General features: G+C 41.9%; 1 protein-coding gene across 1 annotated transcript in view; it reads left to right on the forward strand.

Annotated features, from left to right (window-relative positions):
- Focad (focadhesin) overlaps positions 1-15,261 on the forward strand; it is a 293,097-nt gene that overhangs the window by 40,815 nt on the left and 237,021 nt on the right. The window contains exon 4 of the mRNA XM_059254513.1: positions 561-715. Coding sequence (XP_059110496.1) covers positions 561-715 — 155 coding nt within the window. The remainder of the gene's footprint in view (positions 1-560; positions 716-15,261) is intronic.

A 15,261-nucleotide genomic window follows, 5' to 3' on the forward strand; every position in this document is an offset into this window, starting at 1 on the left:
TCTCTCCCTCTGTTGTGGCCGGCATCAGAGTTGAGAGGTGTCAGCACAAGTGTGGGTGGAGCTGAGGTGCATGTAGGTAATAGAGGTTGATGGTAGAAGAGCAGGAACCCTTTGAAAATGTCATTGCCATAGAAGCTTCCGACTTAGATGGTGTTTGGATACTGTTGGGGGTCTAGTCAAATTTTGTAGCTCAGCAGGTGATAGAGTCAAGTCTTCACTAAGTCCTGATGCTTGAACTTGGCCTGCGTTTCTGTCTGCAGCCAGCATTATTGTGCAGCCAGACACTGTGGCGGGGTTGGGGTGGGGGTGGGTGGGGGTGGGTGGGTGGGGTAGCGGGGGTGGTGGTGGTGGTGGTGGGGAGGAGAGGCACTGTACTAAAAACAAATCTATTCCCTTTCAGGAAAACAGATTTTAGTTTCTTTAGGAGCAAAGTGACAATAGCAGCATCCTTGGTACAGGAGGTAGCCCACTGTGAATGAATTACATGTTGATGAACAGTTGTATTTCTGTGTGAGCTTCTCCTTGTCCTAAGTGTCTTTTAATCACTGGTTTGCTTTCAGACGGCCGCCTTGAACTTGCTGTGGGAGAAGTGCTGCAGTGACGATGTGGTGGTTCGAACGGCCTGCTGCGAGGGTCTGGTGGCACTTGTTGCTCAGGGTCATGCAGAGTTCAGCTATGTTCTCAATGGGATACTCAACCTGATCCCTTCCACCAGGTATGCTTGCTGCCATGTTTGATGAAAGGTTTAAGCTTTTAGAAACACAATTCACTGATTCCCTGCTGAGGATCAAGAATTTGTACTGCAATAATGAATTGACTTACTTTAAGAAGGAAACTTGCCATAAGCATTTATTTCTACTTGCACAGTGACACAGTTTTTACATTGTATTGGCTATCTGTAGTCAGCTCTTGGCACCAATGATGTGTACTAGAAAATTATAACATGAGTTTCTCTTAAATATTTGGTGACATAGGAATGTGTCTTCTGGATATTCCTGGGGAGCAAGTCCTCAACTTGTTTTGTATAGCCATATATATACTATATATGTATAAAATATTTATCTATCTATCTATCTATCTATCTATCTATCTATCTATCTATCTATTTATTTGTTGTTTTTCGAGACAGGGTTTCTCTGCGTAGTTTTGGTGCCTGTCCTGGATCTCGCTCTGTAGACCAGGCTGGCCTCGAACTCACAGAGATCTGCCTGGCTCTGCCTCCTGAGTGCTGGGATTAAAGATGTGTACCACCACCGGCCAGCTGTATAGCCGTATTTAGTCCATTCATAGACAGAAGGGAATAGAATGGCAGAAGGCAGCAGAGGCCTGCTCCTTTCCAAGATGGTCAGACAGGATGGTGTTTGAAGCTGGAGCTTGTCCCTGGGAGCTGAGAGCTGGGGAGTGCCTGTGTGATGCAGTGCATATCTAGGATGGTTGAGGCTCTGGGTTCTATCACCAGCTCTACCAACGAAGGAAAACAAAAAATTCAAAACAAAAGTATAAACACCAACTCCCTGGAAAGGAATTGCCATTCTTTGCTTGGGGAAATGGTTTTCTGGAAAAGAGTGTTAACACTTCATGAACCTCTTTGTGTGGCGTCAAGTCAGCAGGACACAGGAACCCAACACACTTAGTCTTCTCCTTTGCTCTTCTGCTGAAGAATTTGACCTTCGTCATGACAAGGGAGTCTTCCCTTCTCCAGAACTTTGTAGTAGTTCAGTCTCACCACATTGATGATGGGCAGCTCCAGTCTTTTTTGGGGAGCATTCTGCTCACTGATCAATGTCCACAAGTTGTCCAGGCTGACAGTGGGCAGAAGTTCTGGTTCATTTTTAAGTGATAGTTTCTCATACCAACTTTTCCGAAGTAACCTGGATGATGGTGCAGCCGTGGCTGTGGCTCATGTGGCCCTGGTGTTTCCCAGTCTTGCTTGCTCATTCTTATGTTTGTTTGTTTTTTTTTCCCTCATTTTTATTGCCATGGCATAATGTGGAATGCTTAATTTCATTATGTCTCTAGAGTAGCTGTGACTATCAGTGTAGAAACCTCTCTGGGTTACAGTCTGTCAGTCTTTATTGCCTCTATCCTTTTAACATTTCTTTATAATACACACACACACACACACACACACACACACACACACACACACAAATAACTTTTAAAAGATACCAGTACCAGTCTGCCACTACAGGAGGTAGGCGGATCTCTGTGAGTTCCAGGACAGCCTGGTCTGCAAAGACAGTTCCAGGACAGCCAAGGTTACATAGAGAAACCCTACCTTAAAATAAACAAAATAAATAAATAAATAAATAAATAAATAAATAAATAAATAAATAAATAAATATTTAAAATAAATGGATCTACATTTTAAAAAAGAGTATTTCATAATATATATATTTTTCTTTTTTTTGATTTTTTCAAGACAGCTTCTGGTTTTAGAAAAGGGGAAATATATGTACATGCAAATTTTCAGTTATATATATTCATATATCTTTTAACAGTTATTTTAACAGCTAATAGTTATTATATATGAAGTATATACATGTCATTACATGTCATATGTAACATAAATTTTTTTTTTTTTTTTTTGGTTTTTCGAGACAGGGTTTCTCTGTGTAGCTTTGCGCCTTTCCTAGGACTCACTTGGTAGTCCAGGCTGGCCTCAAACTCACAGAGATCCGCCTGGCTCTGCCTCCCGAGTGCTGGGATTAAAGGTGTGCGCCACCACCGCCCGCTGTAACATAAATCTTAAAGGGTCTTATTAATAAAAAACTCAGGAGCCAGATATTGAGGTGAATTCTGAAAGATCAGGGAGATAGAACAAGCCACAGCCAACCTCACCTTGGCAACTTCTCAGCTGATCCTGTTTTTTCAGACTGGAAGCCTCTGAGTCCTCATTCAGAATGGATCTCAGCTGAACTGCTGCTCAAACGCCTAAAAGCTTAAAAAGCCTCTAGTTTCCTGGTCCTCATGCCTTATATACCTTTCTGCTTCCTGCCATCACTTCCTGGGATTAAAGGCATGTGTCTTTCCCAAGCAAGACATGAAATCTCAAGTGCTGGGATTAAAGGTGTGTGCCACCAGCCCTAGCTCTGTTTCCAGTATGGCCTTGAGCTCACAGAGATCCATCTGGATAGATCTCTGCCTCTGGAATGCTAGGATTAAAGGAGTGTGCTACCACTCCTTAACCTCTATGTTTAATATAGTGGCTGTTCTGTTCTCTGACCCCCAGATAAGTTTATTGGGTTGCACAATTTATCAACCACACAAGAGATACCCATTTCCGGCACTGAGGTTTTTATTTCCTAACCTGTGATATTTAGTAGGGCATTGCATTGTGTCTGTGTCCCTTCATTCAATCCGTCTATTATGTGGTAACTTCCTTTAAACTTTTTACTCTCTCAGTCTCTGTCTTTGTCCCTCTCTAAGGAAGCTTCTATGGTAGTAGGTTTCCATATTTTTTTCTAAAGGTCATTAGTGTTAGTTGCCCCTCAGCTAGTGAATAATCTTAAATATGGGTCATTGCTAGTTTTTAGAATTCTTTGGAAATGTGACCAAAGATATAGAAGAAAGCTTAATTTACAGTGAGCAAATATGAAAATTTTGACAATGACAGTATGTTGGCATTTTTTTTTCCTTATTTGAGAATGTTTCTGTAGCTGTTAACCATGGGGAAATGTAGCTGAACTAGATCCTGAAGCTAATTATTTGTTTTGTAAATGTCAGTGTTGAGTGTGTATAAGTACATGTTCACATGTCAGCATGGAAGCAGAGGATTGGCCATTCAGTTTCTTTATTAGACCATCAGGTATTTTAGACAGGCACAGTAACAGCTTCGCAGAGTTAAACAAATGCAACATGAACAAAAGTAACACACCTTAAAATAATATTCTACAACAGAAACGCAACAACTTAAGGGAGGAAAGGTTTGTGTTGGCTGCAGCTTGAGGGTGTAGAGCCCATCTTGGTGGAATGTGTGAGGGACCAGCTTAAGGGCATAGAGCCCATCATGGTGGAAATTTGTGAGGGACCAGTTTGAGGGCACAGAGCCCATCATGGTGGAAATGTGGGGTGGAGTCCTCCACATTTTTTTTTTTGGAAACAGCGTCTTTCAGGCTAAGAACTGACTAAGAAGGCTAGGCTAGCTGGCCATTGAACTGCAAGGATTTGCTTGTTTCTGTCATTTTTTGGATACAAGCATGTGCCACTACACCCAGGTACTTTTTTTTTTTTTTCTTTTGTTTTTACTTTTAAACATGGGTTCTGGGGAACAAACTCAGGCCTGCATGCTTAAAGACAAGCACTCTGCCAGCTGAGGCCTGCTTTACTTTTTATTGTGGTATCCCGAGGCTGGGTCTTGCTGCATTGCCTTTGCTGATCTGGACCCTCTGGACCCAGGAGATCCTCCACCTCAGCCTTTTCAGTGCTAGGACTACATGCCACCAAGCCTGCTTTCCAATTTAATTTTAGACTCTGTTTGATCACAAAGGGCGTTACGTAAGAGCTAAGTTTTCTTTATTGTCGCCAGTAGAGGTAATAACTGTTTGCATGTCAGAAAACAGAGTTTTCTTCATTTGCTTTATTCCAAGTAGCGGAGCTTTGAGGTTTGCAGCAATTACAAAAACCAAACTTTGTGCTGCTTATGTTTTTTATAAAAAGCAAAATGAGAATGAAATTTAAGGAACCAGCTAATTAAAAACAGGGGCTCCAGCCATCCTCCTCGCCCAGTGCTGCTCGGGGAAACTTTAGAGACAGAAAACCGTGTCTGTCTTTGGGATCTAGAAACAGGAATGCCTTTGGCCGAGACGGTGGGTTTTCAGCTTGTGCTGCTTAAGTCTCTCATGGAGGTTTATGGGGCACTAGAGATACTTGGGAATAGAGTCACGACAGTTGTGATTGTCTTTGATTTAGGAAATTATTTCTAAAACTTATCTTTTCCTATGCCTAACATCCCTCAGGATCTAAGATGAGGGTGGGGTGGGCAGAGGGCATGCCCGAAATGCAAAGCCTCTGCGGAATAGACCTGGAGAGAGCGTGGCTTGTGGAGGTGCCGCGGTAGTACAGCGGAGGCGAAGTTCCGAGAACGTTCAAGTGGGTGAACCTGTCTCCCAGTGGTCACCAGCTCTGTGGCCCTTGCAGCTTTAGTCCATAAAATGGCCTTGGAAAATGCGAGGAAGCCCCCCTGTCACCCGAAACCCGGCCCACAGCGTGCGAGGTGCTGGTTTAGAGGCTGTTCATTGTATAGTCTGATTTTGAGAGACTTGCCATCTGCAGTGTCCTGGTTGTCTGAACTGAAGGGAGTGGCTGGGAAAGTGTCTGGCTCTGCTTGAGAGACTGTGCTCTTCAAAGGAATAGTTTGATGTCCCAGAGTGTTCCTGCTTCAAAGCCGGGGCAACAGGAAACAATTGTAAACTAGTTTTTATAGCTTCTGTAAACAAAGAAATGGATTTAAGGCCTCTGAAATGTTCTTTTAATCAGTAAGGAAATTTGAAAAAAAAAAAAAAAATTGCTTCCCTTGGGAGGTTGAAGGAACAAGGGACCATAAAGGACACACAGTAAGGAAATGATTATCACCCCTGAATGTGAGTTTTGAGATGAATGCAAACTGGAATTAAAGTGAATGATACATAGTAGCATATACTTTTCTTGTCCTTTGAAGGATTGCTTGTTTTGAGTTTAGATTGTGTTTCATTTCGTCTTTATGTGAGTTTAAGGATTCCCACAGTAAGGAGTTCCCACTTTTCATTCCTTAGATGGTTTTTTTCTTTTAGCTTCCAGAAAGCTCATGCAGCCTTTGTTACAGTTGCTTAGTAACGGGATTATGAATAAAATCTTACTCTCCTTTGGAACCAGGTATTCAGTTTTCGATATTGAGGTGTCAAGACAGGCTGTAATTTCAGCTCTGCTGTTTCCCATCCCCCTTCTTTTTAAAATGTGCCTAGTGGGAAGGAAGGTTATACTCTAGATACACTAGGCTGGCGTTTGATTTGTGTGCCTTTTGTGCTTTCAAACAGGGAAGAGACCTACTGTTAATGTGTTTTACAAGGGTGTATTGAAGATGGGAAATTAAAGTATATTTTCTGACAGTCTGAAAATCTGCTTTTAAAGGAAATATTGAATAGAAGATTAAAAATTCCATAGTGAGTCTAACGTTTAAAAGAGATTCTGAAGATTATTTGGAGTTAAGATTGAGAATAATAGAGAAAAATCTCGTCACTTCTTTTATTGATGATTCTCTTCCTTGGGAAACTTAATTGCTTTGTTGTCATGTAGGGAACAGCTAACTTGAGGAGACGTTCTTCTTGGCTCTCTGTACTGAAGATTTTTTTGCACCATTCAGCTTCCTTTTTCTTGTTTCATCTGGCAGGACAGGGGCCAAGGAGGGATATTTGTGTGAGGACTCCTCCAAGTGTTTGCAGGATGCAGCCTTTAGTCTGCAACCTTGGGATTTCAGGATGGCTTAGGTGTGTCTGTCCACCTCCGTGTGTCCGCCTTGCTGCCAGTGTTCATCTTACTCTTACTAGTCAGAGACTGAGGTAGCCAGCTGATCGAGTCTGCTTTCCCGTCTTGTGTTTTCAATTTCCCCCTTAGGCCTCTTTAGCTTGTTTACAGATGTTCCCTTTCCTTCCTCCCCATTCTCTCTCCTTTCAGTAAAGTCCCAAGATCTCTTTAAAGTTCATGAACAGAAAAGTGATTCCTCACTTTTCTCATCCAGGACATTCTGCCCCATTTCTCTTGAAAGTTCCTTGGTGTGGCTGAAGCTTTGTTTGTCATTTTAAGTGACATATTCCTGCTGAAATGTTTCTGGGTGATTTAAGAAGAGTGGCTACTGAGTGTGTTACTTTTGTAATGGAAAACGGCATCAGAAGACATTTGACTGTTTTCTGTACTTAGAAGATAAATGAGAATACAGGACTTTCTTAAGGAAGTTCTCAATAGTTTTACATCTTAGATTTTTTTTTTTTTAAAGAAACATTTGTTCCCTGAGTCATTTAAACATGAATTCCTCAGGACTGTTTTTATTTCTCCCTCCCTTCCTGTGACTCCATCTCTTTTTCTCCTACTTTTTCATGGGTTTAGACAATGAATTGGTCATAAATTGAATGTCCTCTCTCTTCTGTTTGCTGCCGAGTTCCTGAGAATGCTTGAGGCTGAGCAAGAATCCTTTGCAGGACTCACAGATCTTTTCTAGCTAAAAAGGTACTTTGGCCAGCTTGGTCAGGTTTGTACCATTTGTATACTTTTTCTTTTTGTTAATCTCTCTTTTATTCTATCTCTGGTCAAATAAACATACCTGCTTGTACTTTCGTATTTGATATGTTTTGAAAGCCAGAGCCAAACATTATGTGTGTTTTTTTTAAAGGAGGCTGAACATGTGTGAGCAGTGTTTAGTGCTGTAATCAAGTAAACCCCGAACAAAAGAAACCCGACACCTGTGATTCATAAGCACAGTTGTGATCACTTATATATGCCTGTTGTAAAGCAATTTGCATGAATGGTTTGAATTACCATAGTTTGTACAGCTTGGCCAGTTTTTTTTTTTTGTTTGTTGTACATGATTTTTGGAATCCTCAACATCATTATTGATCCACACTCTTTAATTGGAAGATCTGAGTCTTGGGTCTCATGCCTAGTGAACACTGAAGTTCTTTTTGTAATGTCTCTTGCTACTGAGAGGTGGCTCATACCTCTCAGAGTACTTAAGTAATTTTGTGTAACCTGACTTTAAGAAATTAAAAAGGAATATTATTAAAGGACATTGGCACTGGGTACCTGAGCATGTTAGAGCATGTTAGAGCGCTTTGGGCCGTGAGTTACAGAGTCTACTTGAATGGCTTGGGCCTAAGACTACTCATTGTCTCCTACTGCCACCTCTTTTTTCTCCCTCCCTCCCTCCCCTCCCCTCCATTCCCCTCCTCTTCTTTTCTTTTCCTCTTCTTTTCTCTCTTCCTATTCCTGTTTCCCCTCTTAAACCCCCAACCCCACAGTCTCATGCAGTCTAGGCTGGCCTCAAACCCACTATATTGCTGAAGGTGACCCCAATTCTCTGCTTCTACCTCAAGAGTGCTGAGATTACAGATGGGCACCACCATGCCTTGTTTATGTGATGCTGGGGATTGAAGCCAGGATGGACCCTTGTGCATGCTAGTCAAGCACTGTTGACTGAGCTACAGTCCCAGCCTGGTCTTTCTTCCTTTTTTGTTTGTTTGTTTTTCGAGACAGGGTTTCTCTGTGTAGCTTTGTGCCTTTCCTGGAACTCACTCTGTAGCCCAGGCTGGCCTCAAACTCGCAGAGATCCACCTGCCTCTGCCTCCCGAATGCTGGGATTAAAGGCATGCGCCACCACCACCTGACTCTTTCTTCTTCTTCTTCTTCTTCTTCTTCTTCTTCTTCTTCTTCTTCTTCTTCTTCTTCTTCTTCTTCTTCTTCTTTTTGTTTTTTTGTTTTTTGGTAAGGGAGGCTGCTGCCATATGACTCAGGAATAGAGACGCACATGGGTATCAGAGACAAACTGGATTACAAGATATGTGTTTCATTCTTGACTCCCACTTCAGACTGGCTTTCAGCTGCTTAGCTCACAGGCTATTAACGCCCACCTCTGGGTTGCCATCTCTTACACGTGGAGGTGAGGATTTCTGAGGGCAGGACCTGAAGTTGGAAAACTTGGCTCTGCCAGGACCTGTGTGTGTTTGTTTCCTGAGGCTGCCATAAATGCCTATAAACTTGATGGTCTAAGTCTACAGAAATATGTTTTTTCATAATTCTGGATAGCACAGTCAGCGAAGGCGTGCGCGGGGGAGGGGAGACAGGTGGAATTCGTTCTGTCTTCTAGGAACAGAGGAATCCCGTCCCTCCGCTTCTGCTTATATCACTCTAGTCCTGCCCTGTTCTCTCATCTGCACTGTTGCTGTGTGTCTTTCTTTTACAAGGATGCTGGCTATTGGGTTTGAGGACCGTATAGGGTGGGTTCTTCATGTGATCGCTAATTAAGTTAGTACAGATGCTCTTTTCAGGGTGTCACATAGACGGGTATATAGGGGATCAGGACTCAGACATATTTGTACAGGTTCCAGTGTAAATCTCTACAAACAATGCCGTCATTGTATCAGAGTGCCGCATGGTGAGGTGTTAATGCCCCAAATAGAAACGAGACCTTGGTGTTATTCCACGAAGCTTGCTGCATCGGGGTTGATGACCTGGGGTGGCTAGCCCTAAGATCAGTTCTTGAGGTTGATCTGTGAAATCCACATGTATGCACACAAACACACCCACCTGCACATGCACCAGTATACACATGAACATAAGTGTGTGCACACGTACACTATACACACATGGAGAAACAAGACAGAATAATCCCACCAAACCAGAATAACAACAAAGAAAACAAAATAAAATCAAAGTAAAGATAAGTAGCCTTAATTGAATACTGCTTGTGTATCCAGACATTTGCTTCATAACTTCACCTAAAATTCCTCATTTAATTTTCAGAAAAGCCCTGGGCAAGGGGAGGCCTTTTCATGGGCAGTACAGTGTCCTTTTATTTGGAGACACGTGATACCTGATTGCTTACATTGTGGTGATGTCAGTAGCTGTTAGCATGCAGTTACTACGTCTTTTGATAATTTAGACTAGTGGTTTCAGAATAACACTAATTTCATCAGTTTTTCTTCACTTATTTCTTAAAATACTGCTATAAGGGGAACTCTGCCAATATTTACTCTGGTTACTTAAAAGTACAATTTATAAAGGTAAAGTAGGACAAACACAGACACACATGCTTTTTTATTTACTAAATTCCAAAGAGGTTGGGGCTGTAAAGATGGCTCAGTGAACATTTAGGAACACCTGCTGATCTTCTGGAGGACCTCAATTCAGTTCCCTTCACCCACCTCAGGAGCCTTACAGTGATCTGTAACTCCAGTCTTCGTGGACACCTGCACGCACATGCACAAGCCACATCACATGCACACATTCATACCTACAGAGATTTAAAGATAATAATGGTAAATCTTTAAAGACATTCCAAAGAAATATTTTTTTTTAATTAGCATCCTTTGGTATGCCCAGTTAGATTTTCTTTTGTAAAAATTGTAATAGATTATTATGGATATAATTATGGCTTTAACTACACTTTAAAACTCCCATTCTGTTGTCCCTCTATTTCTAAGGTGGTTTTGGATTCACTCTTTGGGAGCAGCCTGGGGAGGGGTGTTAAATAAAGTCTAGGAAAACTCCTTATTTTTCAGTGATTTTCATAGATAATAAATAGGTTCAGATGGAAGGGATTGGGAGGAAAATAGCATGTTGGGAAAGGTGCTTCTTGCAGCTGCTCTTACATTACTTTGCAGGAGCCCTAGTATTATTAGATCTCTTTTTGGAGAAATTTGCAGTGTGGGTGATTTGGGTACAAAGCTGATAGTCTTTAACACAGTTGTTGAGTTTTTATATGCCGTCTGAATATTTATCCCTTTTCTTTTTCTGTCTGGAATCTGAATAGTTTTAGTGTTGCAAGGATATGGATAAAGGTTCAGTAAATGAAAGGCAGAACTATAACAACAAAGCCAACAGTGCCTTGCTTCCATGGAGTTGTCTTATCGCTGGCTATGTGTGTTGTATTGACTCTGTTCCTTTTGTGCTTATCACTCCTTCGTGTTCACCTGTGCAGTCCTTGAAAGGAAGGCTTTCTACAGAGACAGCCAGTGACGCTGCTGCTGCTGTTGTTAGTTGAAATCAACTAACTAAATAATGAATTTGGATGTTTAAGAGATCACATGCTCTAGTTTCTTTTCTTTTCTTTTCTTTTTTGAGACAGCATCTCTCTATATAGCCCTGGCTGTCCTGGAACTCACTATGTAGACTAGACAGGCCTTGAACTTCCAGAGATCTTCCTGCCTCTGCCTTCTGAGTGCTGGAATTAAAGGAATTCACTACCACGCTGGGCCTGAGAATGCCTTAGTTTCTATGTGAGTGTGTTAAATCCTGTAATTAGAGAACTAAATTTACCTCCAGAGTTCCCCTTAACAGCCAAGCACAGCAGTAGCTTGCTATGTCTGTCCATACTGACGCATCTATTAACTGAGGCCTGTCATTGCTGTCTCTGTTCCTGTGTTTGGTGTTTCAATGTCACTCTGAGCAGAGCAGACAATACTTGCTGCACTTGCATGCTTTTGGCTCAGGAGGAAAGATTGTCACCACATAGTTTGATATTAATCCACAGTAATATATTAATTATTAATTAATTAATTAATCCACATGTTGATCTGTGTTCAGACATTGAACTGTGCTATGAAGCTGTCATACAAGGGCTTGACAGGGTCATGATGGTCACAGGAGGCTTTTCCAAGGAAGCAATACTAACACGAGACAAAGGAATATTACCAGTTATATAGGCGAATGGGAGAAGGTAGACCTTTCTTTCCATTTGCAGGAAATAGTATATGACAAGTTCCTGTTATGGCAGGCTGAAAGAATCTCAAATGAGGCTAGGAAAGGAGGTAGGGGCCAGACAATGCGGGTAGTGATGGGTGATTCAGAAAATTTGGGTCTTTGTATTGGGTACAGTAGGGAGCTATCCAAGTGTTCCATCTAGTGGGTACTGGGGGTTCTGAAGTGACAACTTTGGCTTCAGCATGAAGATAAAGGTATAAATATTGGCTTTGGGGTAAAGGGCCTAGAGAAGACACAGGAGGATTCATCTAGGTGACTGGAGCTGTTGTTCAGGGGAGAGGTGATAGCTACTTCTACAAGAGATGAAAGAAATAGATTTATGTGGTTTTGAGGTGAGGTGTTTGAGGTAAACATGAAGATACCTGGAAGGAATGTATGCCCAAAATAGCGCCTGATTTCATGTTTACATTCTCTTTAGACCAGTGATTCTCAACTGCTCAAATGACCCTTTCACAGGGGTCACCTAAGACCATCAGAAAACACATATATTTACATTACAGTTCATAACAGTAGCAAAATTACAGTCATGAAGTAGCAACAAAAATAATTTTATGGTGGGGGGGTCACCACAACAGGAGGAACTGTATTAAAGGGTCACAGCATTTGGAGGGTTGAGTACCACTGGTTTAGACAGGAGGGAACATTAGAGGACCAGGTGTTTAGGAAGAGCGTGAGTTCAGATTTGCACATGTTGATCATGAGGCCATTCAGATGCTGAGCAGAGACAGTAGGCAGCTGGTACCCCCCTCCCCTTTTAATGATGCATCTTGAACACGTTCTACTATGACTACACTAGGCATAATATCTAATCAGCTCTTTTTTGCCGTGATTAAAGCCTTTGCTTTGAGTTGTTAATTAACTGTTCTGTGTACCTGTGTACCTGAGACTCAGGCAGACTGCTTGTCTAAAAGCTAATTTCAATTCCTGAAATACTACTCAGAAGGCTACTTTCTCAAATTCAATAGTTAAAATTTTTATGTATGTATTTTTAGCTCAAGGACTATTTTATTAGAATTTGAGAGGAAAAACAGCAGGGCAGGTGAGCTGAAAATCCTGACAGGCTCTGGGAGGAGGGAGATGGAGAGAAATTATGCTTTTAGTGTTAGGTATGAAGGTCAGAGAAATAATGAGAAAGCCCAGAGTTTCAGAGAAAGCATGCTTGGGCTTTGGCCAGTATCCAAGCAAGAGAGAGACAGTAGGAAAAGTTAAGCTTTTTTGAGTCAGAGCTCAGAAAATCAGGTGGGCTGTGTGGAGGAGGCTCCGTAAGTGGCTGTCAGCAATGCTTTTCTGTTTGTGCTACACTGTGGCTCAAGGCCAGTCCTTAATGAGAGACACTGCTGCCTTCAAGTTTTCACTCATTCTGTTTATCTAGGAGATAACCAAATGTAATCTGTTTGTCTTCAGCGTTCTTCCTCAGTTGAGATTATAACCCCCTCTCCCAACTCTTTTGAAATGAATTTAAAACTTTGCCCATTCAGGCAAGCCCTTGATATTGAGCCTCGTCCTACACCTCTGTCCCCCAACCCCAGCTCTTTTAAAACAACTAATCAAATTGTGTATACTTTTTTTTTAATTGCAAAAAAGTGTGGGCACTTTTAAACTGTGAATGTAGTAGGTGGTAAAAAAAAGTTTTGTGGGTTTTTTTTTTTTTTTTTTTTGATGTTATTCAAAGGGAACCTTGGAGTCAATTTTATTAGAGCTTAAAAGAAAACTCCCAGGGCAAGCAAGCTGTAGATCTTGGTAGCCTCCATGAAGAAGAATGGAGGAGAGAGAAAGGCTGAGTTAGGCTGGCAAGGAGATCAGCCACAGGGACTCAGAAAGGCAAGCAGACCCAGTGGAAACCCCTGGTGCTTTGTAGAGACTGTGCTAGGGGGCAGGAAAAGTACATTATCTCATTAAAGGGATAATTATTCCACCTATCACTTTAGCATGGCTTATAGTGAACACACCTCTCTCAGGGGTAATCCCTTGGCCAGGTGATTAGCCTGCCCAGCTGGATTAAGGAAGGGGGCAATGGCATCTCTCTCTCTAGAAGTGGATTCCAATCTTGACTAGGAGACAGGCAGCAATTTTCCTTAATGGGCCTTCAGTGCTACTGCAACATCCAGGCCTCTGAATAGGTAGCCCTAAGATCACTTAGGATCCAAACTGGGCATTAGAGTTTATAAACATTTCTGGCATTTCTCCTTCCAGCCAGGACAGGACCAATGATTTTTTTTTTTTGTTTGTTTGTTTGTTTGTTTGTGGCCTAGGGCATAAATTGAGGCCCCATCCCTAAACTTTCTGTCTCATTTCTGTCTCATATGCTTGCTGTTACCCCCTCTGAAGAGGAAACCCTAATTGCCCTTTAGGAAATTAGACAGATCACTGAATCTGGCTCTTTTCTGTTGGATGAGGTCATTGGGTGTGGCAGTTAGGATGTACCTCCAGGGGTCCTATCCTGGGGACCTTGAAAAATGCTCCAGTGGTTACATTGGTCTAGCAGCAAGATGTGGGGAGAGAAAGGAGTCTTTAGTTGGTGTTAGGACGGAGAAATGAGGGAGAAGTAAAGGCAAGAGTTCTTAGCCTTACAAGCCCCAGATAGAGAACCAGAAGAGCTAGAGCCAAGGACTTGTTAAAATTAGAGTCCTTTAGAATCCCTGCTTGGTTTCACAAGAGCCTCCTTCCACTGGGTTCCTCCTCATTTTTCCCTCTGATTTCAGAGGCTGGACTAGAGACCGATGAGCCCAGAATCTACTGTCAGGCACTTCCATAGCTTTTGGAGTCACAGTGTGAGGTTCCTTCAGATGTTTGGTCCTCAGGGGAGTTTCTGTAATATCTCCATATGACCTAACAAGCCTTTTACCAGAAATTTTGAGCAGTCCAGTCCATTCGCGGTTGCTACATATTACTGGAAAGTTTGAGGCCACCCATCTTGGGATTCTTAGTCTCATTAATAAAAGAATTTAAGAACAGACTTGAAAGAAAGCTTGAGAACAGTTTTATTAGAGTTTGAAAGAAAAACTCCAGGCCAGGCAAGCTGTAAATCTCAGCAGCTGCCTGGAGGAGGAAGATAGAGAAGAGAAAAAGCCATACTGTTTGAGTTAAACCAATTTGGAGGTCAGCCACATGGTGGACAAGCAGCCACATGCTGGGAGGGGAGCTGCAGAGAAAGAGTGAGAAAGCCTAGAGGACCAGATAGAGCTTCCTTAGGCTCTGGCCAACATCCTAAAGAAAAGGTAGAAGAAAACAGAAAAGCTGTACCTTTCAGGGTCAGGACTCAGGTAGGCAGAGGCAGTGGAGCCTCATGCTACTCATAGGGACTGCTGAAAAACTTGCTTTTAATTATTTTCTTTTTTAAAAGTTTTCCTTTTTGGGGGGATCCTGATGAAAAGTAGGAAACGTTAGGATTAGAAAGTCTCAGCAATGTTAAGTTGAATGAGTGATTCTTTCAAGGTCTGGTCTTAATTTTCCCTGGGATGTTGAGAGAGCTGGGGTCTGAAATCAGATCTAATGTATGGAATTTGAACAAACTAATGCCAGTGAAATTGGAATCTTATTTTTAACCTGAAAAAAAAAGTTTCTATGCACATCCCCTCCAAATGTTTAATATCTTTACTTGCTTTTCCTATCTTCTATGAATGACATCTTTCCATGCCACTGTTTACAGATTTGCTAGAATCATTATTAACAAATTGAAAATAATCCTGTAATGTTAGATGTGATGTGCCATAGTTCAACTGTTACCCTACTGGCAAACATGTTTTCCTTATTCCCTCCCTCCCTCCCTCCCTCCTTCCTTCCCTGCTGTGGATATGTGTTGCTCTGATTGGT

Source organism: Peromyscus eremicus, chromosome 2 (genome assembly GCF_949786415.1).
Source record: "Peromyscus eremicus chromosome 2, PerEre_H2_v1, whole genome shotgun sequence".
Classification (NCBI taxonomy): Eukaryota; Metazoa; Chordata; class Mammalia; order Rodentia; family Cricetidae; genus Peromyscus; species Peromyscus eremicus.